At 38.5% G+C, this 27464-nt stretch overlaps 1 protein-coding gene and 1 long non-coding RNA gene across 2 annotated transcripts in view; one reads left to right on the forward strand and one right to left on the reverse strand.

The window, feature by feature from the left end:
* The window catches only part of DTNBP1 (dystrobrevin binding protein 1), a 63848-nt gene extending 63145 nt beyond the window's left edge, over positions 1-703 (reverse strand). The window contains exon 1 of the mRNA XM_058830623.1: positions 589-703. Within this exon, the coding sequence (XP_058686606.1) occupies positions 589-644 (56 nt within the window). The 5' untranslated portion in view covers positions 645-703. The remainder of the gene's footprint in view (positions 1-588) is intronic.
* Positions 1-27464, forward strand: LOC131575335 (uncharacterized). The gene is made up of 3 exons (XR_009276760.1): positions 1-130; positions 25581-25655; positions 27107-27464. It is a non-coding gene; the product is annotated as an uncharacterized LOC131575335 (long non-coding RNA).

Genomic DNA, 27464 nt, shown 5'->3' on the forward strand with positions numbered 1-27464 from the left:
CGCTTATCCTGCGCTTCTTTTCCCCTAGTGACAGTAACTCATCCTCCAAGGAAGAGCAAGTTTCTCCACATACCAAGCGGCGCCCAGAAATGCTCTTTAAGGGATTACGCTGATCCATGAAACCTTAAAGGTCGGTAACTTCATAAAAAATTCAAGCGCGTTAATTGACCCCATTCACATCTCCTCTCACAACAGCGCTCTGTCTGTCCCTCTCCTCTCTCTCCGACCGCAGCTGCTCCCCGGGCACGGCGGCTCCTCCTCCTCCTGCTCCCGAGCTGCCCGCGGCACCCCAGGGCTCGCCAGCCCGCCATCAGCCGCCCAGCCCAGGCGGGAACACGGGGGCATTCCGGGCCCTGGAGCCGCCTTCCCAGCCAGTCCCCGCACTCAGGAGGGCATCCCGGGTGACAGAGCAGCCCCGGCAGCGGCTCCCGTCTGCGCAACCTCCTCCTCTTCCTCCCTCCCTGTGCCAGTCCACGCCTCCCCCGGCCCGCGGTCACCTGCTTTCCCCCCCTGCCCCGGCCGGGCTGCGGGACGCGGGCCCTCTCCCGCTCCGCCCGCCAGCCCCGCGGTGCCGTAGGCGATACCCACCCTGCGGTGAGGTCCTGCTGGACGCTCAGCAGCCGCTCCCGCAGCGTCTCCAGCATCTTCCCGGCTTTTCCCGGCTGCGAAGGCCAGCGCCGGAGGGAGGGGCTCGGGCGGGGCTCGGCTGAGCTCCCGCCCCCGGTGTCACCTCCCCTCAGCCCGCCCCGTCCCTTCCGCCCCTCCCGGCTCCCGGTGGAGCCTGGCGGAGTCGGGATCGGGGGGGTTGGCTGGGAGGAGCAGATCCCCTCGTTCTGTGTCCCCCGTTGTGCGAGAGTAGAACTGCGCTTAAAACGGCATCAAGGAGAGATCTTGAGCAGCGTGGGAATCCCTGACGTTGCAGCTTTTTAGAGGTTATTTTAAAGGCCGCAGGAAAGCCCCTTGGCAGGTTGGGACCCTCACCAGAGTGATTTTAACTTCAGCGATGGTAGCGTGGGAGTATCCTTAGCGATACAAAGCTGACCAAGGGACTGGAGCATCTTTTTCGAGGAAAGGCTGGGGGAGCTGGGCCTGTCCAGCCTTGAGAAGAGGCAGCTGAGGGCAGAGTGTATAAAATGTCTGTAAGTGTCTGAAGGGAGGGTGCCAAGAAGACAGACACAGGCTCTTCTCAGTGGTGCCCAGCGATAGCACAAGAGGCAAAAGGCATAAACCGATGCCCAGGAAGTTCCACCTGAGTATGAGGAAGAACTTCACTGTGTGGGTGACCAAGCACTGGAATGGGCTGCCCAGAGAGGTTGTGGTTTCCCTATTTGGAGATATTCAAGATCTATCTGGATGCAATCCAGTGCCACGTGCTCTAGGATGACCCTGCTTGAGCAGGGAAGTTGGACCAGGTGCCCCACTGTGGTCTATTCCAACCTGACCTATCCTGTGAACTCAGGGAATCAGTCTCTGTGATAAAATATTTAAAGTATGGAAATCAAGATCACTGCGTGTCCCTGGGTGTGCCAGGTTCTTGGAGTAAGGGATAGATGATGACCTTTCAAAGTCCTTGCAAAGCAGGTGGCTGAATTGTTTGTCTATATGTCCCACCTCTATTTTCTCTGGAGATGGCTGGACTTCTATAGACACTAGTGATTCTTACAATGACCTAAAAGAAAGAAGGCTGTTCTTACAAATAGTAAATAATGCAGCAAAATATTTAAATTAAATTTCTACGTACTGTCTGCTCACATGATAACTGCTAGGAGTTATCCAGCAAATCTTTAGACAGTTTAAGTGGAATCAAGACCTTTTCAGAACAATTGGCTAGTCTTTCTGGATGGCTATATTTGCAGTTACAGTAACAGGAAGACAGTCACACACCCCGTCTGTTTTCGGTTAATGTTTGACTGACATGGACCTAGGGTTTAGATGGATCTGGGAAATCTCAGACTTCCATTTAATTGAGACTTCAACTTTTACTAAAAGCTGAGATTTCAGAGTAAAAACATTTTATTTTCTAACCAATTCCATTTTGGTTGAAAGTTCCAAAAATATGAAAAGAAGAGCACTAAAATAATTTGTTACAAGGAGAATGTATGCAGAAGGCAACTGCTGGATGTGTAATTTGATACTGCAGGAAGTATCTTCAGGAGTGGTTGGAGGTATTTTGAGTCAACTGGAAAATGATACTTGTGTGCTTTTAGAAGAGTATATAACCTACAGATTGTTTCTGATTTGGCTTATGGGAAAAAAAAAAAGAAAAAGTATTGCTCTGTGGCAAAAGTACCAATTAAAAGCCAAATGCCTGCTAAAAGAAAAATGGTTGGGTTGATATTTCAAACATTGAAATTGATGTAGCTTGCCTTATCTTGAGGCCAGAAAGACAACTTTCATGGCAGACTGAATATAAAATTCTGTAAAAAAATATATGACACTTAGAAGGTATTTTTCTCATGCTTGACCTTACAACAATATCTGAAAATAGAGACTTCCCATTTGCCTGGTAGTTAATTCTTCAGACAAGGAGGGATAGGCCTTGAATCCAGTGTTTTCTGATGTATTCACAGACACACATTACAAATGCTGACAAAAGCTGTGCAATCTGGCCTTATGTAATTTATGGTGTTACAGGAATTAAAGAGTTCAGAAGACAAGGGAGTGGTTTTAACTTTTAATTTTTCGCTTTTCTTCCAGAAATCATATTAATTTCTTCAATGTAACATATTTTCAATTTTCTTGTTTTTGTCAGTGTCAATAAGCACTGTTAGACTCCATTGCTTCTTTTACAGTTAGAAAAACTATTCATAAACTTCTGTACAGTTTTGTTTCCCATGTCTGTGTGGAATTTGGGTGAAGAAATGTGTTGAGATAGTATTAACAGTCACTAATTCTAGAAGTACAAAACTGGAAGAAACTTCTAAAAGCACATGCCCTGCTCAAGGGCTGTGATGAATTATAAATATACTGTGTAAACTTTTGTTTAACTGCTTCTTAAGAATTTAAAATTAAGGAGATTCTGCAAGCTCCTTATCAGCTCACATGTTTAGCTTGATCTTTTTTGTTTGTTTGTTTCTAGAGTGAATAGGCCTGGTTTCTTTTTTTTTCCCCTTGTAGTCACTTTCCAAATTTCTTCTATGTGTTGGTCTGATCTGGACATTCCCCAGTTTGTCCAGAAAGTGCAGAGTTATAGCATTTCCTTCACTAAAGCTGAATTACATGGCTTCATTTTGAACACAAGTTACATATTTATACTAATTTATTAGTATTTATGTACAATAGCAATTAATTTAACAGATAGCTTTGAGACAGGAACAGATCTTTCAGGTGTTAATTGAGCACAGTACCACCTAAAATTCTGCCAGGGGCTTTGGGGCAAGTTTTCTAGAGAGAAAATTAATGCTAAGTAACTCTTTTGTATCAATGACCTGTTCTGCTCATTTAGTAATTAAGTAGTTCAGGGCTGGTTATTTGATATTAATTTTGACCTGAATTTGAGTGAGGACTTCCTAGTTTATTCTTCTGCTTCTCTGATACAAGCACATGTAATATCTTCTGCAAATTCACTGTAACTGGCTATACTGGTTTGTAGAAAAAATGCATAGGCATTCTGTACTTTGCACATCTGTAAACAGTGATCTAAACCAGTAGCAATAAATCTTTAGAGCAAAAAGCACAGAAATGTATTTGACTGTATAGCCCTTGTGCCAAATGAAGATTTCTTTTCTTTTCTAGATCAACCTCCCTTAGATGCATAAATTAGGCTACATTTCTTTAACAGATTACGCAGCACAAAGTCATCCCTAGTCGTGCCTTTCCATAATTCCACCTTTTCCTAGGCTTTAGTGACCCCCATTTAGATTGACTGTAGATTAAGACTGCTCTGAAAGAGTGATACTGCAGACACCAGGCTCATACCAAGCTTTTCAGTGAAAGATGATTTTAAATACTTTCCCATTATGCTGATATGACATGAAATGTAGTTTGTTTAGGTATGTTTGTGTCTTGATCTCTTCTTTTGAGTGCAGTTAGCTTGATAACCTCCAATATGACATTCTCAAACTGACTAGAAATAGTGAACAAAACTCTCAGCCCTTTCAGAATCTCTCAGGTTTGTGGAAGTAATTTTTGTCATCTACTTAAGTCCTATTGATAGTATGGTTTAAGAATCTTTATCTTTTGGTTGCAAATTTAAGACTTTTTTTGTTTTAATAATCTGTAGAATATGGTTAAAACTCAACTACTGGATATTATACCTCTTCAATTCTATACATATTTTGTTTAGCTAGCTGGATCGGTACTGATACAAAGTTTAAATATTGTTATAAATACCTGAGACAAACTTCAATTCTAAAAATCTGCTACTACCATTTTACTTCATAAAGACTTTAATGAATGTGTGTGTGAAGGTCTGATTCAACATTTCTTGCAGGAATTCCACTGCATGCTGAAAAGAAAGATTGGCATCTATCAAAAAGTTTTATATGCCCAAAGCTTCAGCAGGGTTACATTGTATCAGTGGAAACTAAATTTAAGCACTACATCCTAAGAACTATCTGTCATAGCCTCACTTATCCTGAGGCTTCATTACCATTTCTAGCAGCTACTAAGAGCTTCCTTTTCCAAATTAACCTTTATAGCTTTCTAGTAACAGTTAACTTACACTCTTACCTGTACTAACTCATGGGGGTTTAGCTATGTAATAGTCTCTGCAGCTGATATTAAGTTTTTATGTTATATGAATAACATACGAATATAGAGAATACTTCTTTATCTCAATAAAGGAAGTTGTGAAGGAGGGGTATTTTTTTGGGTGTGGTTGGGATTTTAATTTTTTTCCCCCTGTAAGTAGTAGAAGAAGAAATCTACAGTAATCATTACCAATCCTAAAGAAACTGGAAGAATATTTTCTGCATACCAAGTAAAAATATTCTTAATTCAGTTCACACAAGAACAGATATGAGACTTAATCTTCATGTAAATATAGGTTCAAAGACCTGGTTTAGATGTTAACTTTTTTATGGACTAGTTTTTTGACAGCATGAAAGTGAATTATAATTCTCAAATAATAACTCCTATCTTGCTTCAGTTTCACTGTTTCTATGAAATAAACGGGGGGGGGGGGGGGGGCACATTGTAGTGATAGATTAAAGCAATGGTGAAATTCCTTGGTCCTCATCTCCCACTCTCCTTACATTGTATCTAGTGAATGAAGACACAATGAATCCCTGCCTTTCTGAACTGTTGGGAAAAACTGAGGGTGCAGGGAATCAGTGGTTAAGCAGAGTTATGAAGCTGAACGGAATTAGGATCATCCTTCTGCAGGACCTTAATTGCTGTTGGGGAGAGGCAAGAGCCCATACCTTGGGTCAGACAGTTCCAAAGGCAGCCTAAAGTTATACCTAACTGGATGAGGTGGCAAAACACATCCTGATGTGATGGAAGTGACCATCTCACCGTGGCTGCTGTTAACTCTCCTTTCCTGATTCAGTGGGATGACTTTGTATTTTCTTAATCTTCAGTCACAGCTGTGTGCAGTCACGGATTTTGATAAAATTTTTGCTGTCACCACTAAAGCTGGCAGACCCTGAAAACTATTTAGAAAGCAGGATATGGGCTCTTGTTATCTTTCTCCTCATCTTCTTTCCTCCCTTCACATTATTTCTTTAATATTTTTACTGTATGAGATTGTGAGCTCTAGGTATTTCTCCACCAGTGAGCTTGCAAGTGGGTTGGGCCTGAAACTGTAATTTCTACTGTTAGTGAAGTTTTCTGTAACTTCATTTTCATGTACTTTTGCTATGAAAGTATTGGAATAGGTCAGCAGTGGTCCCAGATTACTTCAGTTCCTTTTGTTTCTTCCTAAACTATTTGACTTTGACATTGTGTAAAAGACCACAAAGCAGGATTTTCTTCTATCAAAAGAACAACTAATAGGAAGGCTACCTTAAGAATGAGGTCTTTATTTTAAACTTTATAATTTGGATTCTCTCAGTATCTTGAAACCTCTGTACAATTAAATTCTTCAAACTTAATAATACAGCATTTTCCAAAAAGAAAATGAGGATCATAACTTCAGCTGGTGAATGTAGTTTAGAGTGTGCTGATTTTGAGAAAAGGAAAAAACACTCAGCAAACCAGCCAGTTCCACTAGAGGGCACGGCTGTGTATAGAAAAGCAGAACAGAGATGTGGTAGTATTTATTTCTCTGCAAGGGCATGTATCTCAGAGGAGCAAAATTTTACTGATGTTGTATTAAGTACAGTTCACGGCTTATTTCATCTCAGAAGGACATTTTAAAAACCACCACTGGTTTGAGTGGCACCAAGCTCAAGCCTGTAGTGGCCAGCTGGAATTTGACAGTCACAAGGTTGTTTACATAAGCTACTTTCTCCACATTAAGCTGGGTGGGGAGATCTGTGTTATGCTATTTCACTCAGTATTTTAAGGACTGTGTAGACAATCCTCATGAACCAAAGCAAAGGGCAGAGTCTCGTGTCCCCGTCTCTTAGCAGAATACTAGTTTATGCCATTTCCAATGACTCTCACACTGGCACTTTTGTGGAAATGTTCTGAGGGGCTGCACTTGGTAGCAACTGGCTTAAGAAAACATACTTGTGTAGGCTGCTCAGCTTGTGTAACTAACCTTGACCCTGATGTCAAGGAAATTAAAAAGATGTATTAAGCATGAATGAATGCCATACAATGGTATTTGGAGTAGTATTAAGTAGTTACATTGTGTCTGTTATTTTTATTGCACTTGTGAGTAATTTTGCTAGAGTAGGCATTGTATCCTATAATTAGATGTTTCCCATGGCTATAAAGCATAATTGGTTGGTTTGAGGAAAAAGTCGTGTGTTTTCTGTGTCACTGCAGAGCCAGAAAATGCTGGTGTGGCTATAGGAACATGCTTCCAGGGGCACTGGGGTTTGAAAGAATCTTAGCAGAACCTGTGTGTTTTGGAAGTGTTCTGGGAGGGACCCCCTTCCATTGCTATGTTCCCCATCTGCACTAAGAAGCTCTCCTGGAGTCTCTGTGCTGGTGTAAGGGAGGCACAGAAATTCTGAAGGCAGAGAAGGGGCTGCAAACATGTAGGAAACTGCTGCGAGTGGGTGGCATGTGTGGAGAAGCACAAGGGGCTTTTAGTCAAATAAAATATACGTTTCCCCAGTGCTTACTACTCTGTTTAAGTTCTTCTGTGTTACTTCAAATTTTCGAGTAATGTGACCAATTTCTGTTGCCCTGGATGTCAGAAGGATGGTTTGAGGGAAGTGGAATGATACCCAGAGATTCTTGAAGGACAAGCATATTATGTGTCAGTTTTATTGATCAGAGGCAATTAGCTCAGCCAAACCCAATTAGGACACTGGTTTAGTTTTAGGCACACAGACATTAATCACTCATTATCCAAGTGAACTCTAAAGGGAATTACAACAGACTAACAGAATAAAATGGCTGTCCCTTTGCTGTTAATGGAGGACTTTTCTAGATTTGTATTTGGTAATATACTGCTTATTTCACTGACTTCCTCTTACATTAAATCTGCTCTTGTTTTTTGCACTTTTTTCCATCAACAAGATCTTAATCATCTGTCATTCTGGCCTTTCTAGTGACAAATATCATCCCATGAGTGATTTTAATGGATTTTTCCCCCCTTTATTTTTTTCCCTGTTAACTCCTCCCCTTGGTTGCTGCTCTTGCTTAAGGCAATTTTTGTTGAAGCCTTCTGGCTGACTGCCTAGCATTTGGCTAATAACTCTGTGCAATTGTCAACTTCATACTGTTTCAGCATTTGAAATCAAATTCTCTTTTCTCATTTTATATGGGTCTGCTGTTTACTAGTTCATTATGCATAGAATTTAATCCACTTATGCTGTAAGTAGCCTGAAGACAGAGCTGGGCTTTTTTATCATAATGTTGTATTTTATTTATTGAGCATAATTCGGTTTGAATGAAATGAAATTAAATAGTCAGAATGGTTCTTGTACTTCTGCAGAACTTTCTTATCACAGTACATTTTGTCAGTTTGATTTATTTTATCTGTCTATTTACAGTTGTTGTGACAACCCAGAGTTGCTTTACTAGCTACAGTAAAAGTATCTCATCCTCCTGGAAAGTACTCCATATTTCAAATTACATAGCTTCAGGCTGGACCTGAGAATTGTACAGGCAAGTTTTGATTTAAAGTGTTATCTTCTGGCTCTCTCTCAGTTTTCTTTTCCATTTTTTTCAGGGATACTTTTCACTTGGAAAGTAGCTATCATTGCTGAGTATCAAGGTCCATTAGACATCGACAAGTATTGTTCATATGAAAAACACTGAGACAAAGACACCAAATGCTCATATTTAGGTGCCTGATTTATGGCATGAGCTTTTGAGATGATTAAAAGTGGGATGTGCCCGTTGTGCAACGTCTGAAAATAAAAACATTTTAGTGCCAAATTTAAGCCACTTCATTTAGTCATTTTGACCTGTATAACCCAGCACAAAAAAATGGAAATACTGGATTGGACCTGTATGTTGATGCTCAACTGCTGTGAGATATAGTATTGGCTTTCTTCATTGTATGGACTTTCCAGGAATGAGAGAGTGTGAGGTTAATGTTTTTCAGACCAAGGCTCTGAAATGGAATACACGGGAGTCTTAAAGAGCCTTCAGCAAAATATGTGTACTAAAGTGAGAAAGAGGAAATACATGTCCTTGAGAGATGCATCTGAAACCTTGCCTTTTCCCAGTAGGCAGAATAAGGGAACTAGGTAACATGTGAGAATATTATTTTTATTCTGAGAAGAGTTATAAATATCATTCATAACCAGAAAGCTTTCCTAGTATATATACTTTTTATAAGATAGTCAAAGGCCTTCAAATGTGTCATACTTCCTTTCTATTGGGAAATGACAATAAAAATAAACCTAGAGTATTTCCAGCATGGCCTTGCAACAAGGAATTTTACTTCTTTCAGAAATTATTTAAGTTCTTTCAGTACAATGTATTGTTTCAGTAGTTCATGTATTCAACTTCCAACTTTTTAATGTTAATATTGCTATATTATTGTTTACATAGCAGTACTATTAATGTCTAGTAGCCAAACATACAATTGTTCTCATAGAGCAATTCTGTGCCATTCAGCATGGTTTTATTGTATATACTCATTGTGTACTCAAGCAGTATGACAGGGAGATACAAGAACTGTGAACTGCTCTCAAGTTTTAAACTGAAAACTGTTTTCACTCCAAAGATATGTATTCAAGATTTAGCTTTAAGTCTAGCTTAGAGCCCTTTGCTCTTCCATCTCTGAATCTCTCTTAGCTTCATAAAATACCACGTTTTTATTTATTCTTTTCCTAGCTATATCCTGCATCCCATAGCTTCCACTAGGAAATTGTTTTTACTGAGTAAGCAGTAAACAGATCTAAATGCTGCTGTTCATATTGGCACTGTCTGTACATATTAAAGACTGCTCACATCTGCCTTGAAGTTGCAAAATCACCCTATGTGTTTAAACAGTATGTTGAACAGGAAGAAAATATATTTTATGAATATAACTGCAAGTGGTGGATCCTGAGCCAACAATGTGCCCTTGTGGCAAAGGAGGTTAATGGAACCCTGTACTGCACTAGGAGGATGCACTAGGGGTAGTCACAGCAGATCAAAGGAGGTGATCTGTCCCCTCTTTTTAGGAGCTGGTGAGGCCGTACCTGGAGTGCTGTGTGCAGTTCTCCCCAGCACAAAGGAGATATGGCCTTAGGGGAGAGAGTCCAGTGAACACCCACAGAGATGATCAGGGAGCTGGGGAATCCTTCCAGTGGAGAAAGGCTGAAAGAGCTGGGGTTGTTTCACCTAGAAAAGGTAAGGTTCATGGAAGATGTTATCAAGATCTTATCAGGTATCAAATACCTGAAGGGAGAGTGAGAAGAGGCAGGCTCTTTTCACTGGTGCCCAGTGACAGGACCAAAGACAACAGGCACAAACTGAAACATGTGAGGTTCCCTCTGAACATCAGGAAACACTTTTTCACTGTGAGAGTGACCAAACACTGGCAAAGGTTGCCCAGAAAGGCATTGGACTCTCCCTCCTTGGAGATACTCAAAAGCCATCTGGACATGGTACTGAGCAGCTGGCTCTAGGTGACCCTTCTTGGGTAGAGGGGCTTGGGCCAGATGGACTCCAGAGGTCCCTGCCAAAACCAGCCCTTCTGTGATTCACTGATCTCTGTAAAATCTTGTTTTCTTAAAATACCATGCTAAGTTTTCAGTTTATGACTGTTTATTGATTCACTGGTACTTCCTTTTTACTCATACATACAACTTTTGGAAGTAACCTGCACACTTAAGGCACAGAAAGCAGAGGTTTCCCTAGATTTTATGAGGAAGGCTGAGCTAAAATGGTGATTCTTTGATTCTTGCTGTAATGACTTTACTGTATTGCTTTAATCAGCCAGTGATATATTTTTTGCTTCCAATTAATCATCAGTGTCTAGGAGTGATTCAGTAATTTCAAATTAGCTCATTTGATACTGAGTGTTCTGAAGATGTTTTCTGAATATCAGTAAATGAAGATTCAAATATATACAAACACAGAGGATTTAAATATTCAGCAGTTACTTATGAAATTGTTGTATAACTATAAATCAGGTCTCATCAAGATTCTTAGCCTTATATATTTATGTTAGTCCAGCAACTCATTTCAGCATGAGGTTCCCTGCACTTTTTTACTACGACAAGTCTAAATATGACTAGGAAAAAGAAATGTAATATACATAATGTTTTATGTATGTAGGTATACACGTGTGTGCCGTTATGACTTCATGTAATGGCTGTAATATTTTCATTTTTGGAGTAACAGAGGAAAATATTAGATATCTAATTTGTATCAGCCAATTTTATTTTTTTACAAAAGTTATTTTAAATAGGCTGTTCAGTGTCTTCAAATTATCAGTTAGGCTGAAGAACAGACATTGAAAAATGAAAAGCAATCCAGTTTTTTTAAACTAAAATTTAATGATTTTATTGAGTTCATATGATTTCAGTTTACATACAGGTATAGATGATTCCTTTAATCCATTCTGTCATTACCAAAATAAGAATGCATCACCTTCATTCTCCTGTTAGAAAATCTTTTTCAACAGCTCTCACTTTACATTTTCTTTGTACTATAGAAGAGAACAACCTGGGTTTTATGCTATTCAAAAATGAAACATAGGCTCTTATAGAATGCATCTTATTATAAATGTATCATCACATAAAGAAATACTGACTAAAAGGCAGAATCCATATGTCTTTCACATCAGAGATTCATACATTCCTTTATTCAAGGAAAAAAATCTGCAGTTTTAAGATACCAAAGTTAAGTTGTTCTGTGAACAGTGGAACTAATGAAGTTTTTAAAACTATTTTTGTCTCCCACATTCCTTAGTCCTTCCCATGCTCAGTGCTCAAGTAATTCTTCCAGCTCCTTCTCATGTCTTTTGCCAGTTTGGCTGAGAATGTGGCAACATATGCCGCTGCTGAAATAAGCGTGTGCCGATTGCCTGTTCATTATATCCATGGTGATTGGCCAACTGGCTGAACTGCAGCTGGCTTTTCCTTAGTGGGAGCACTAATTTCGATCCATCTCCAGCAATCACTTTTCACAAAATGTATGGGAATTTGCTGTCTTTGAGAACTGTGTATTTCTCTGAAGTCTGAAATGCTCTGTGGAGTTACAGGTTTAGGAAGGGGAGGCCATGCAGTACAGTGTCTTGTGATCTTCCTTCTTCACTTCCTTGGGAAAACAGGTCTAGAGTTACTGTCCCATAATATTCGCATCTCAGAAAAAAATAATCTCAAAGTCCATCAAAGTTAATAAAATTATCAGAATTGTTAAATCTACCTAAATTAATCAAGGCAACAGAATGTCTTTTAATTTTGTAGTGTTCTTAGAGGGAGAACCATTTGCAGGAGTTTACATGAGTGTAACTTAACTTAATTTTTTTAAGTTTTAAAAATTTTTAAATACTATTGTGCTGTACCTTCCAGAACAAGTGAAAGATGACTCCTGATGCAGGAAAGCAAAATGCTCAGATTATAAAATGACAGCTGTATCTCTGAAAGGACTTTTGCAGTCTCATGAGGTTAAAAACATAGGTGAATGATCAGATCCTCTGATACACAGGCACAAGGCAAACTCTCCCAGTTTTCTGAACAGAGCCCTTTTCTTTAAGGATGCTATGACCTGAAATGTCAAAGCAGTACACATTTTTGTCTAAGGCCAGCTTGCATCTAGCGAGCCTTTATATCTGTAACACAGGATTATTGTTTTCACAGTACAGCATCTGTGTTAAATGATTTCAAGGCCCTACATTCCAGATATTGCAGAATGAGTTCTCACTGCCTCAGTGACCTGGAAGTCCAAAGCTTGCAGACTTTAGACATGGGAGTCCTCCTCATCTTCCCTGGAGCATGGGAGCTGCTTAACAGAAATTCATCAGCCTGCAGTGTCTGACAGGTGAACAAGGTTCCTGCTGAGCAATTTCAGTGAATAGATGCATTCTTCCATCAATTATCTTCTGTCAAATTCACATTTATCATTTGAAACCTGTTTTTCAAGAATTTCTCAAGCCAGCACTTCCAAAAAGAAAGAGAGGACTTGTATATTAATATTCCTTAATTTGCTTATTTGTTGTGGTACCTTCCTTTAAGAAATTAATTTTTCGTTTTCTCCTCTTCATACATCTTATAGCTTGGTTAAGTTCATTCCATTTATCAACTGTTAAAAGCTATTTTATATGAGAAACAATACTCTCAAATGAAAAAAATTACTTTATTGCCTATAAATTGTAGCAGTGATCTATGGCATATTGAAACAGGACTCCCTGTTGATAGTGAGAAAATTGCACTTTGTCTTGTCTAAAGACTGCTTTAATCAAAGCAATATTAAGGTGCAGTAACTATTACAAAAGCTTTTCAGAAACACATTGGAGTTGAAGTAACAGATTCCTGCTGATTTTTGGGATTAAAGAGGTTTAATCATGTGTTTCTGTGGTGGGTTAATTGTAGCTAAGGACCGAACTTCTATCCAGCTTCTCTCTTACTCCCCACTCCTCAGCGGGACAGAGGGAGAAAACAAGAAGGGCAACAGGCACAGGAAAGTTCATGGGTCAAGATAAAGACAGGAAGATTACTTATCATTTACTGTTATGGGCAAAATAGACTTGGTGAAAATTAATTTAATTTATTCCCAATTAAAATATATTTGGATAGTGGGAAAAAAATGTTACAACACCTTTTGTCCCCCTTTTCCCACGCTGAGCTTCATTCCCACGTACCAAACTCCTTTGCCCTGTCCTGGAGGGGCACAGGTAAGGATGGGTGTGTGCATTACAGCCCATATACAGTTATTTCTCTTTGCCATTCATCGAATCATAGAGTAGTTTGGGTTAGAAAAGACCTTTAGAAGTCAAATGGTCCAATTCCCATGCAATGAGCAGGGACATCTTCAAATTGCTCAGAGCCCCATCCAACCTGACCTTGAATATTTCCATCTGCCACCTCTCTGGGCAACCTGTTCCAGTGTCTCACCATCCTCACAGTAAAGAATTTCTTCTGTGTACCTAATCTAAAGCTCTATTTTAGTTTAAAGTCATTACCTTTTGTACTGTCCCAACAGGGCCTGCTAAAAACTTTACACCAAATACAGTTTCTTATTCTCTTCCTTCCTCAAATACTAAATATTGGTAAATTGAACAATATATAAGAATAGTAATTTATCAGAATAATCTCAGTGTTATACAGGATACTGCCAAGACTCAATTTTTAACATGAAAAGTTGACACTCACAACTGACATAAAGAGGATTCCTAGTTCCTGATCTCTTCTTCTCTGTGGAGAAGAACTTAGCGTGAGATTCATTTTCAAAGATGGAACCCAATCACAAGCTGTGATCACTTCCCTGCTCTACCAGTTCATGTCTTTAGCAAGTTTAAAACCAGCTGATTAGTCACTATGTAAGTGATCCCTTTCCCACAGACTCAGAGAATTCTTTGAGGGGTTCAGGGAGATTATACTGTTACAGTCACAGTCATAGCTGTCTTCTAGGAGAACCGTGATAGCAAAAACCCATCAGACCAGTGCCTGCTTCTCAGAGACTTGATAAACTGTACTTGTTCTCCCAGCTCACTTTGCTGTTTGACACTGGTCATATCCTGGTTTTGTACATGCAGTGGGAGCTTATGTGCTTCCAAACCTTCCAGCTTACTATAGGTTGCAGGAAAAGGCTGTGGGCTTTCTGGGCAGAGATGAGCTGTTCAGAGTGCCATTGCAGTAGTGGCACCTAAAAAACCACAAGCTCTGGCTATCCAGGCCACCCCATGACATAACTGACATAATCCTTTCCTGACTTGACTTTCCTGCTTAACACAAAAGAACAGCTGAAAAGGAACTTGAGGCCAGATAGGTAGTGATTAACGAAACCTAAACTTTCTATCTTAATGAAGAAACAATCTGTCATCCAAAACTAAATTATTCCCTCTTCTTTTGAAAAATGTGTGATTTGAAATGCCTATTTTTCATGAAATTCATCTTTGTTAATAAGATCTATAATTATAAAGCAGGAAGGCATAACGAGATTGGCTGATTCTAATGCAGGGAGCATAGATGAGTATTTCTAATCCCCCAGAGGATGAATCTCTCTGGTGATGGTGCTAGCATGCTTAGACCTGCTAAACTGTTGTTTCTAAACATCTTCATTTTGAAAGAATAGTGTTTCAAGAGATTAAATTAGTTTGGAATGCTCAGCAGCTTTTATTGTAGCTGCCATTTGCTTTTTGTCTTAATTTCTGTCTCTAACAGAAGTATCACAATCTAGAAACAGAGACTCTTAGTGGAATATCTGTGGTACAACTCCACTCCTATGGCTGTAATCTGTGGACCAAATCCTATACATATTTAATGCTGCCACTATTTTGATTGGTTTCAATATGGTGTTTTATCTGAATAAGAAAGGCATTGCTACATCTCCTGATCTGGTGGGTGACCTGAAGCAAATTTTTCATTTCTCTCTGTCTTAATATGTGTGAAATTGAGATGATGTTGCAGATCTTCAGTCTCTTTCACTTAGGATTCCCAGAATGTATCCCAGGTGCTTTGAGCTGAAGATTGGGATAAAGAGCAATGTTTTGTGCAGTGGATGTTGTCCTCAGCTCTGAACTGATGTCTAGCTGATGGGAAGCTGGCAAACTACTTCTCTCACCCTGCTCTTTAAGGTAGATACCCCTTGCAAATCCTCTTCCCTGCCCATCTCCTTAGCAACGTGCTAACATTCAAATGAGAATGTAGTATCTATAGCTTATCTAAGGGTTGCTTTCTTTCCTAATCTAAGCACTGCCTAATTTATTCTCCCTTCCTCCTTATTGCTGCATGGAGGTCTTTGCATTTTAATGTTAAAAAAAGTTGTCCATGAAGTTTTGAAGGGCTGACTGGTACGATGACGAACTAAAACAGATGGCTGTACTTGCATAGTGGAAGATGCCAAGTACACAGCATGTAGAACTCCACGATCAGTGGACTTCTCAGTAAGCAGAATTTGGAAAGGCTGTCAGCCCCAGGTTGGGGAGAGGTTAATTATTTCAGACCCCACAGTGTAAGATTGTGTCTCAGGGTAGCAGATCAAAGAAATCAGAAATACAATGTATTTCCATGTTTTATCTGTCACCACCTGCTAAAGTTAAGACTGCTCAGGTAGCTTCAAGAAAGCAGCCTCAAAGCAAGCAAACTCAGGAACTGCTGCAAAAGGAAAGAGATTATCTGGGACACTGCCTCTCTCCATTCTAAAGCACAGGGTAAAGTGCATTCCTCTTCCAGGTATGTTATCTATATGTCTGCTGATTCCTGTGGGCTTAGCAAGTAGATGCTGAATGATCAATTAGCGTGGACAGTTCAGAGCAGGACCACACTATCAGAGGTTGTACAAAGGTGACACAATAGACTTTTTAGCTGATGATCTCACACAAAACAGAAAACAAAAAGAAAGGATGAGAAGGAAGTAGTACATTTGCTACAAGCCAAGGTATGGCTGCAGATGATGTGGTACTTTTACAATACAAAGAGAATTTTTCAATTAAACATCCGGGTTAGATTATCCTAGGAGGATTATAAAAAGGAAGATGAGAGTGAAGAGAGAGAACAAGATTAGGAGGTGGGAGAAAAATATAAAACGTGTGAATTAAGGATATTACAAAGAAAGGATCTTCTTCAAACCATTCAGCAGTATACAGGAATATCTCTACTGCAACATCTCCTGAGGGTGTTTCCTATTTCAATCTGAGGAGGAACTTGTACAGCTAAGTGTGAAAGAGGATAGGATCAGAAAAGAGAACATGGTCATAACCCAGGTATTAATGACAGAACAAAAGGAATGTTTCAGTCCCATAAAAAATTAGAGGAATAAGAAGGAAAATAATATAAAACATACTTTCTGTTTCAGATACAAAGAGATATAAAGAGTTCACAAAGTTATTATAGTGGTTTTCTGTTAGTCAAAGGCTGCAGTGTGATTGCATCTTTGACTAGAAACATAGAATTATAAAATCATAGAATCCAACAGTATTCTGGGTTGGAATAGACTCACAAGGATTGTCAAAGTCCAGCTCCTGGATTAGAAACTTGAAAATCTACAGACATGGAGTAGATAATAGACACAGACAAAATAAGCACTCTTAAACTAGAAGACCTGAAAATGAACTTCATGTGGGGATTGGAAGAGCATCTAAATAAATGTTTATTTTTAGTTTGTATGTTGTATCCTTTCTGAACTCTTGAATACTTATGATTTAAAGGCAGGTATAGCACTGTTTCAAAATCTTGACCATTATATTGAGAGAGTAACCTTCATAGAGAGTTTGCCAACTTGAAACTTTAGGCAGTGCAAGATCATGTGAAGGTTTGGCTTGTACACTTTTCTTCACATGTCATTGTAAATAGTGCTCTTTGGACTCCTTTATTCCATATCAGGTATTTTTTCTTTCCTTGCTTTGTTAGAGTTACAGAGGGAGAGAAGCTATCAAGGGAAAATAGAAAACAGCACTCCAAATTTCAAAAAATTAAGTGTCTTAGAAGCTGTGAACACTTTCACTTTTAATTTTACCCACATGATTATTTTTAGAAAGTTCAAAGGATCTATTTTTACATGAATAAGGAAGGCAGTGATTAGCCTTTTAATATGGAGTTTATTCTATCTCATATTTTAAGTCAATTTTCCCAGCTCCTAATAATCAATAATGTTTTTTCATTGTCTCTGTGGAGAGATGGATACCATCCACTTGTTTAATCTAGACTAATGTTTTTCCCTACCCTAGAGCAATTGTAAAGCAAAATAGTTTTAGAAGCCTATTGTAAATTGGACACTATCATTTAATAGCAATAGAAAAAATCAACAAAAATTTAAAATGTCTGAAATGACTGGGATTTTAGCAGTTTTAAAATGACAGCTGGGTATATTCTAAACTACAAGTGTGGGAATCAAGTCTCTTTCTCTTGCAAGATTTCACTGTCCCTTACAGATTTCTTTTGAAAAAGGAACAGGAGTTGAGTTCATGGAACCACTTCAGTGTATGTGGTGTTTCACTGGATATGTGAGCTGCAATACAGAATTCCAAGCTGTGTAGATTTACATGGCAATGAGACAACTGATCCAAGCTGAAAATAATGACTTGGATCTTTTAGCCTTGCAAAACAGAAGAACTAGAAATATTACAACCTGCTGAACTTTTAGACAAAGAGATTAGAAATACAATGTCCTGCTGATTCTCCTGCAAAGAGACCATAAAAATAACAATCAGGAAGAGGAGTTTTAAACAAAATACTAAAATAGTGAAACACCTTTCCTGCTCAGCACAGCATGAGGCTGAAGTGCCTGACCTGGCTGTGAGCAGCTGCTGTGTTCTCTCAGAGTATAGGCAGAGAACAACAGTCCAGGAATATTCCTGGAGTGCATTGGCCTGAGTGGTGCCAGGCATTCAGAAGACTCTAGTGGCTACTTTCACCTCTAAGTTGATTATCTCTTTATGCCATAACATCACATTGTGTGCACACAACTTCTAAGGAAAGCAGTATTTCTACACTCTAATTTCTCTTGGAGGAAGTCGTAAGAACATGTACAATCAAGTTGATTTTACTTCAAGTGTTTGCCAAGTCAATGTTTGTGTTTTGATTTAATTGCTAAATTGCGTTGGATTAAGCCAAAATAGTGAGGACAAAGGATTGTTCTAGGGAAAAATTATGTTTTTCTCATTCTACTAAAAACACACATGCTATTTCTAGAAGTTTCTAGAATTTAATACTTACAAAGTTATTATCCTCTTTGAAAAGTTCAGAAGTTTCATTTTGGTTGCTTTATATATTTAACAGTATTTTGCACTAGGTCAGGTTTTTGCTTTTCTGCCACCCGTGCACCAAAGAAACTGCTTTTGGGTAGCTTCACACCAGTGGGCTGTTTGTGACAGAAAGCAATATTATAACTGCTTCAGAGAAGATGATATTGCTACTGACAGTGTATTAGGGATTCCTTCCTTTTATATTATCTACCTCTTCTTCCCTACCTCAGTCCTCCACATTTTTTTTCACTTATTGTGTCCTGGTTTTAATTAATTTCTTTCTAGAAGGTACATTCATTTTTTCAGATTTCATCACTAAAAGCAGTTGTCAAACCTGATCTGGAAGCTTTTAACACCAAAGAATCTGTGTGTCTTCAAAACTGCAATGTGTTTGATATAAAAGGAGGAAGGGATAATAGCACATCTTTTGAGAGGAGTAAATATGAAGAAGTATGCCCATGGTAGAGTCAGTCTGGGAGGTGATGTTGGACTGTTTTGGTAATTCTAAGTCTCCCATTTTGTGTCTATTTCAGCTTTTATATCAACTGTTAAAGTTGGGAAGAGTATGGTCCAAATTCTTGAAACAAACACAGCATCACTAGAAAAAATGGTTCAAATGTCCTAGAAGGATTCTTTAAACAAAATTTCTGTTGGTGGAAGCTCGTGAATGCACACAGTGATCTTTAAAGAATAGCAGCTCCACTGATTGAGCTAAATCATGTTATGTTAATATCCATGGTACTAGGGATAGAGTACTACATCCAAAGCCTGAAAGTGTTCAATGAGAACTGATTATTCTTCCTTTTACAAGAGAAATATGTTTCCTTTGTAATAAGATACAAATCCTGATTTCCATGGGTTTATTCCATCTTTTATTTTATTAGTTTACAAAATTGTCCAGAGTTTCTTATAGATTAAGATTCCAAGCACCATTTTCTGCATAAGATGATTCTACTCAGCTGGCTTTGCCTCTGTGTCAAAATTTTCTGACAAAATATTACATGTCAAAGAGCTTTGAAAAGTCAAGAGACTAAAGATGTTTTGTAATCTCTTCATGTGTGTAAAACGTATTTGATGAAATCAAATAAAGCTACTTTTTAAAATTCTTTCTAGCCCAAGTAAAAGTTTCACCATCTGTTGCAGCTTCACAAAATTTTCATAAAATATCCATGATGACAAATTACTTCATATACATAATGGACTTGTGATTTCTTTCACTGAACTTGTCTTTTTAGAGCTCCTAAATGAGTTACTAAGCTTGCTACAAAATAAAGGGTGAAATGTAAAATGTAAAAATAAAGGGTAGTGAAATTTAAATTCAAAAAACCCACTTAAGTCTACCTTTTCATGAGTGACATTAGTCTTTAAAATGCAATACAGTGAGCACTACAATTTTTTAAATTACTTCCCCTCTGTAGGGGTTTATTAACTAATTATATATTAATATTAGCAGGATGATCAAGTTTTATGTAGTTTTATAACTTCCTGAAGATACATTTGATTGACATAATTGGGCTTTTGGTTACAGAACAGCATCTGCTTCCCATCTCAATTATATCAGTGTAAATCCAGAGAAATGTATGTTTTTTCAGTTTAGACACTTGCCTGTGAAAATGTTCCATAATCTAGAAACACTTTAACGTTTAATTTTAGTCCAGAACAAGTAAGAGCTTTTACTAGTATTATTATGTGAAAGGTACTTCTTGTTAAAAGGTAATAGGCAAACAAAAAGAGAAATGAAGAAAAAATGTCATTGGCTTTTGAGAGGTGTACAAAGTATTACATAGGAGTAGAATGGAGATGAATATATGGGGTAAAACACAGCTATATATTTCCTTTTCAAAGTTCTTTTTATCAGGTTGTGTACACTGAAGCAGTGTTTTACTGTAATTCTACCTTTCTTTTCCCTCATTGCAGCTCCTAATTTTAAAAACAAGATCAGTCTGGCGATAATGCATATTTAACATGAAGCAAAAAATGGAGATAGAATAAAATGCAATATTGAGATGGGCGATTTTGTTGGCTGACTTCCTACATCAGTCCTTAGAGAACACCTTTACAAGATTTAGTCCTACGTCTGGATGTTGTTGCATTTTAATTCAGTTTAACATGCCAATTCAAATGCCCTTTAACAACACTTCGACAAATACTGTATTTATAATGCAGTTTGCTCTCTTTGAGGTTTTCCCTACATATAATAATTTGATACATTGGCTGAAAGCTGCATTTATTTCAGAAGCTAAAAAAATGGCTACAATCTTCAATTTATTTTTGGAAAAGTACTTGTTTGATGATTTCATGAAAGGCATTTCTCCTGTCTTCTTGCCAGAGGCAGGCAAAGTTTATGCAAATGGTAATTTGAATGTTGGCTGTGATTTAATAACAGGGAGATGGTCTCAACTTAGAGTGAAATAACTGGAAGGCATTAGTAATATAACAATCTATAAAAAAATGCCAGTTATTACTGTGTTCTTGCCCATAGGAATTAAATGTGGTTAATATTTTATAGATAGAATTACTCTTTATTCTGCCCATCATAATTAGAAAACACCAACAAATCTCAGTAATCTAACAATTATAGTTTTAAACAGATAACCTGGCTTTGGGGTCTAGAAAATAGACCCCAAATTGGTGTACAATCATCTTCAGACATTGTATGTCTGTCTGCCTGTCTCAGACAGTCCTTCTGAGTCTCCAAAAAGTGAAGGAAAAGCCAACTGTCAACATACAAGTCTTTACCAAAGTGCCTGCCAGGGCAGCTTTTTCTAAGTTTGGCTTTATGCTGCAGGGGAAGATATGGATGTATTTTTCCCAAAGCTATGGAATTGTGTTAATGACACAGTTCCGAAGTTCTCTTTAGGTGTCAATGATGAGAGCAAAATTCTGCCCTAAAACTAAAGATCTTCCTTACTTTTCAGCATCAAAAGTTAGATGTTAAAATGCAGCTAGCTGAATTGCCAGAATAACTAGAAATAACTTATCTATGCAAGAAAACTTATTTTAAAGCCTTTCTAATGTTTTTCTAATGCTCTCTTTCCTTAAAATCAGCACAAAATAAAGTTTCTGCAAATACCCACTCTGTTTAACAACATGATCAAGGCAATAATTAATTAAGAATAATTAGGCCAACCCAAGGCATAGTAGAGACACGTGTTCACTGATTAGAAAATGAACTTCTTTATTCAGGGCATTGGGTATCTGCTTGCTGGCAGGAATGGATAGATCTCATAAATGCATAAGTGATTATTTCTGTAGCATCACAAAGTATCACCATGTTACTGTGATCAAACATCACATGGTTGTATGTATTCCTGAAGGATATTGGCTATATATTTTTCTAAACTAAGTGGCAGAATGTAATATCACACCTCCTTCCAGAGAGAAAAGTGGCATTAAAGTGGACTGCTTTATTGAGAGGTTATTACTCAGCAGTTGTTTATGTTTGTTTCAGGTTCAGGTTTGAATGCTCCAGTTGGTCCAATAATTTTCTGGCCTTATCAACAAAGCAGTAAAACTACAAAGCTTTCCCATATTGGCTGGGATTAATGGAGATGAAACCCAAATCCTGTCTATGCCTTCTGGGTCAAATTTGAGATTGTACATAACAATTCAAGTTATTCCAGCCACCAGTGAGCATTGGCCCTTGGAACCAGGTTACAGATAAACCAGATGCACATACTGCAGGATGTCAAGTCTCAGCACCCACCACTTGGCTCTTTAGATCTGCTCTTGCTGCACCTCACTGTTGGCTAATGTGTCATGTTTTTGACTCTTCATACCACATTTGTGAAGAAAAGGGCTTATGGGCAGCAGTGTAGTGGTAAATCTGCAGCCATGTGTTATATGGTGGGCAGTATAGTAACAGCTTCCCAGTATTCCATTGCCAGTGGAACTGTATCAAAAAAACCATCAGCTGGCTGAAGGGAATGCAAAGCAGGACTGCATTTTTTCCCAGTTTGCTCCATTTGTTCCTAGATGATGTTTCTTGTGAATTATGACATGGATTGTTTTGTCCAGATGTAGGTTCTTCTGTTATTTTCTATGATCAAGCAGTTCATTGAACTCTTTTGTCACAGTGGCAGATTGTGTTGTTAAGTTCTTTTAGGGTAATATCAGAATCATCTTGCCATATGATCTCCCTCTGATGCTGTGCTTGCTTGTATTCTAAATGCCCACACATAATAGCCTTATCCTGCTGGCTGTAATAATAAGAAACTCCCTTGTTATGAGATATTGCAATTGTTTTGTTCATGCCATCAGCTTTACTCCCTTTTCCACACACCCAGCATAAAATACTGTGTTTACTTTTTTAAAGCATGTCAGTAGAATTCTTTGAGTTTTTTTTCCCCAGAGACTAAGGTCTGCAGCAATAAAATTTCCAGGATCTTGTGGGTCTTATCTTCAGTGTAATTTGTTTGCCATGTAACCTAAATAGTGTTCCTGATATGCTTGCAGGAATCTGAACATTTCTGTGCTCATTTTAGGGGAGCCAAGAGCATAGCTCTGAGGTTTCAATATAATTTAGATTCAGGTTTTATGTGACTGATTTTTCTTTCAACTGAGGTATTTCTAATTTCACAGAGCAGAGAATCAGGCCTTGAAGCTAGGGACTGCCTCCAAATACACTGCTTTATGTTGTAGAAACCATAGAAGATATGTAGCAAATACAGCACCAAAGTGCTGAAGTTTTATGATAGAGCTGCAATGCAGGATAATTATTTCAATGTGGTTTTTACTTTACTTCTGCTTTTTGTTTGTGATAGAACAGAACTGTGTACTGCTCTTCTTAATTGCATAGACAGTATCTGTGGCCTATCTCTCTTGCCTAAGCAAATTCCATAGTAGTGTGTTATCTTTATTTATGTCAGTTTGCACCACTCTGACAATGTCAGGGATCTAAGATAGTTTAAACAAATATATAAATATTTGAACATTAAAATTCTGGTCTGTGCAGGTGTAGTAACTCTTATGCATATAAATTAGTTGCAATACACTTTGTTGATGTCATCGTCATAGCCTCTTAAATACGGCCTTACATGTCTTCTGATAAAGAACTTGTTTTGTTCTTAAAAGAAAGGAACAGTGGAGAAATATCTGCACCTAATTTTCCCTGGTCTATTCTCTAACTGCTGTTTTGATTCCTTGATATCACTGTTTCTCTAAATCAGATTTTTCATAGTCGGGCACATGAACTTTCTGCTGCTGATTAGAAAGTATTGGAACTGCACTGGCCATTTCACAGTCGGGTGATTATTTGTCACTGTCAAGAAGTCTGGGAGAAATGGCATCTCGTATAGAAAGAAGTATCCAGTCTCTGTTACTTGGCATACAGGAATGTCTTCCAGAAATTCTTACATTTCTCAGTCATATGGGATGGTCTTTAAGAGTCATGTGCTTGCATGTTGTGAATGTACCAGTTTCCACTGGGAAGGTTGCCAGTGGTTACTCACGGCAGATTTTGGCTGACACCTTAGTCAGAGCCTGAGATATGTCCTCCCATACCTCCTCTTTGCAGGGTCCTATATCTGTCCTGTGAGTGGAGGCTACCCCAGGCACCTTCCCCATCCTCCCTGCTCAGAACAGGGATCACCTGGCTTCTCCAGTACTACTATCCCTTGGTCATTCCCAATATTTTCCCTTGTGCATCACCCTTTATAAGCCAGTTTCCCTATCTGTTTTCTCTGACCCTTCTAAACCATGAAACAAACCACATGCACATCTGTCCAGTCAATGCAGTTTCCTAAGGATAAGACCTATTTAATCCCAATGACTTCAGCAAATGTATTTCAAAATGCTTTCAAAGGAACTTTTTAAACCTGACTTGAAGTCTGGTTTCATATAATGAGTTATTTCAGGCATCCTCCTATCCTACACAGAGTATTTGTGTGTATATGTGTATGTTGTGGCAGGAACATGCTACTGCAGTGAGTTCCAGGAATTAGTTGTCACACATGAAATTGTCCAGCACTCAGCAGCTGTGTCTGTATCCTGTATATCAAAAGATTTAATGGGCAGTTATCAGCAGCCTGTTACTGCCAGTGACAATCCTCTGTTAAGCAACAAGTAGTTTGTTATGGTGAAAGCATCCTCTAGGAATTTGTATTTGGCTGGTGACTGTTACTTAGCCAAACTAGTCAGATCTGTTATTGTTCGTTGCAATGCTAGGTGTCTCTGTAAAGCAACATAATTTAAGATGAAATGTTGTGACCCAATGAAACTCCAGCAGTATTTGTTTTTCAACAAATTCTTTCACATTATGATTAGAAGCAATATGTGTCAAAATATGTAAGGTTCTGAAAGCACATTGTCAATTTATTGATAAAGCCAATGATTCAAATGTACCCTGCTGTAATGGCAGTACACATGGAAACTGAAATAATTTAGAAGTTGGAAGTCTTGTATATGGCACTCTTGTATATACATAACACAGAGTCTTCTGGTGTGAGTGAACCTCACCTGGGGGGACAAAGCTAGTCTCACCAGCCTTTCCTGGTGAGAGATAAATATAGAATCACAGAATGGTTTAGATCAGGGGAATATGGTCCAGCATCCCCACTCAAGCAGGACTACGTAATGCCACTTGCACAGAGCCATATCCTTGTGGCTTTTGAAGATTTCCAAGGAAGGAGAGCCCACAACTTCCCTGGCAGCCTATGCTAGTTTCTAGCACACGGTGGAGACTGTCACAACAGGAGTATGATGCAAGAAAAAAAAAGTCTTTTAAATACTTACAAAAGCCCCCACAGCTCTGTGGAAACAGTTCCAATTGCTTTCTTGAAACACAGGAGAAAATGTCTCTTTTTAAAGTAATGATTTTTGTAACTTTGACTTGTAACTTTTGGCAGTGTGGAGAGGGTACCAAATTAAACTTCAGTCCTACCAGATGAGCCCTATTTCTGCAAAACCATTGCTTGTCATTGATGGGGAAGTATTTTATTCTAGCTGCAATGTGTTTCCAATTTTTGTACCTGTGCAAATGCCTTTTGTGCCTTTTGAAGATTTTTGTATTACCTCACTGGGAATATTCTTTGGGCAAACCTGTTAAACTTAACAGTAATCTGATTGATAGGAAAACTGCAACAACTGCACTGGGAAAAAATAATTATTTTATAAAGAAAGGAAGACTAATATTTTTTAGGGATAATATGAATCTTTATTCAGCAATAATTAGTCAATAATATTTGTGGTTCTTCCCAGTACATCAAAGCCTCACTTGCTTTCCTCTTCCTAGGTAACTGCAGGAAAATAGACACCTCTATGAAACAGGCCAAATGCACATCCCTGTAGCTGGTGTAGTTTCCTAAGGGTAAGACCCATTTCATCCTAATGACTTTAGCAAGTGATATCTGCTAAAGAACTGGAAAATGTTCTTTCCTCTCAACCAGCAGAACAGAATGACTCTGATGTCTATAATTCCAGCTGCTCTCATCACCAATCCACTTAGAAGAGGAATTCTGCATCTGTGATGGTGGATTAAATTCTTTTATCTGTGCCATGACTTTGAGGAGGGCTTGTGCTCCCAAATCATCTAAAGTGCAGTTACAAATGCCACATCACTCACACAACACTGCTGAAGGGACCTCTGTTCCCAAACAACCTTATTTTCCATTTTGGTTTTGGAGTGAAATAGTAAATCACAGCAGCTGGTATAGAATGATCATTGACAAAATAATTACCAGATATTTGAAAGGTCTGATTTTTGCTGGTTTATATTTTTTCTTATTTTTTTTTTTTTTCTTTTTTCCTTCCCCCAGAAGATGTGAAGAACCTGGGGAATTTTTTTTATTTATTTACCACAGAGTATGTTTCAGCACTGATTTGACAAAGTGTATCAGGCATACCTGTATATGTGGGCTTCTGCCCCTGGTTTCCTTGTGAAATAAATCATACCATTTTATTTCTGTGTCTCAGTTTTTCAGCTCTGTGTGGATCATTTATATAATGCTGTGGTGTTTGACATGAATAGCAGTTTTCTTTCTCCTGTTAAATCGAGGTTAACAGTACTGCCATTTATGCTGTAAATTATAGTCCCTTCTGTAGCATTTTTGTGTGCCTAGAACAGATGGGAGCTTGCTTTCAAAACTCTTACAAATTGTTTGTTTACATTATGTTTCCATCCCTTTATCTCAGTAATAGTAGTACTTCCAGAATTTCATTTCTGTGCTGCAGACTGTTTCCACCCCTCCTCTCCCTGTTTCTGAGAAACTGTTAGGCTGAGATGAGTAGTCTGAAGGTATGTGCTAAAATGATGGGATACTGTACCATTTTGGAAGAGTATTAAAGAATCTTGAGAGTGTTCTCCAGTGTATAGGAACTTGGGATTGTATAACATGCACAGATACATGCACTTGGTACAACCCATTGCTACAGGAATAGAATCGTGGTGTTCTTATTTCTCCTTTCTCTTGTTTCACCGCTTTCTTCCCCCATTCCATTAGGAGTGTGGTTTAATGCACCCATCTGCTCTGCATTCACTCATTCTCATGACCCAAGTACAAAAAGTTAGAAATAGTGAAGTAGCAAATTCTCAGCCAATAAAAGATCTGAGGAAGTGCAATGACTTTTCAAAAGTACCTTCTGGTCTAAATATTATGAGATTGTTCACATTCTTTATTTTTGACTTCCTGATTGTGTCGATGGGTGTTTATTTGGAGGACCAAGGGCAGATGTCCTCTAGCATGTTTTGTCTTTCTGTTTGGAAAATCCCTGCCATCTTTGTTCATATGCTTGCTTTCCTATTCTCCTCTCCTGTTTTAGTCCCAGCCATAAGGAGGTGAAGAGAAGCTTGCATTTCACTTGCCATTCACAACATGGAAACCAGATGAAGAGAGTACTTGCAAAATTAGGCCACAACCAACAACTTTCACTGAGCTAAAATACATTTTGAACCATTCTGAAGGGTGGAAGAAATGTGAAAGCGTCTCACCATTTTCCAGCCTCTCTGGCCATTGGATTTTTATAAGTTCCAAAAGCTGGTGAAGTCTCAACTATATAGCTGTCTGCCTGCAGGAAATTCAGCAATCACTTAATTGTTTTGTCTTCTGAAAACAAAGCCATGAAAAACAAGTGCCTTTCTAAAGAGTTCCAGCTCTCTTCATGAACATGTATTGCATCC

Source organism: Poecile atricapillus, chromosome 2, assembly GCF_030490865.1.
Source record: "Poecile atricapillus isolate bPoeAtr1 chromosome 2, bPoeAtr1.hap1, whole genome shotgun sequence".
Taxonomy (NCBI): Eukaryota; Metazoa; Chordata; class Aves; order Passeriformes; family Paridae; genus Poecile; species Poecile atricapillus.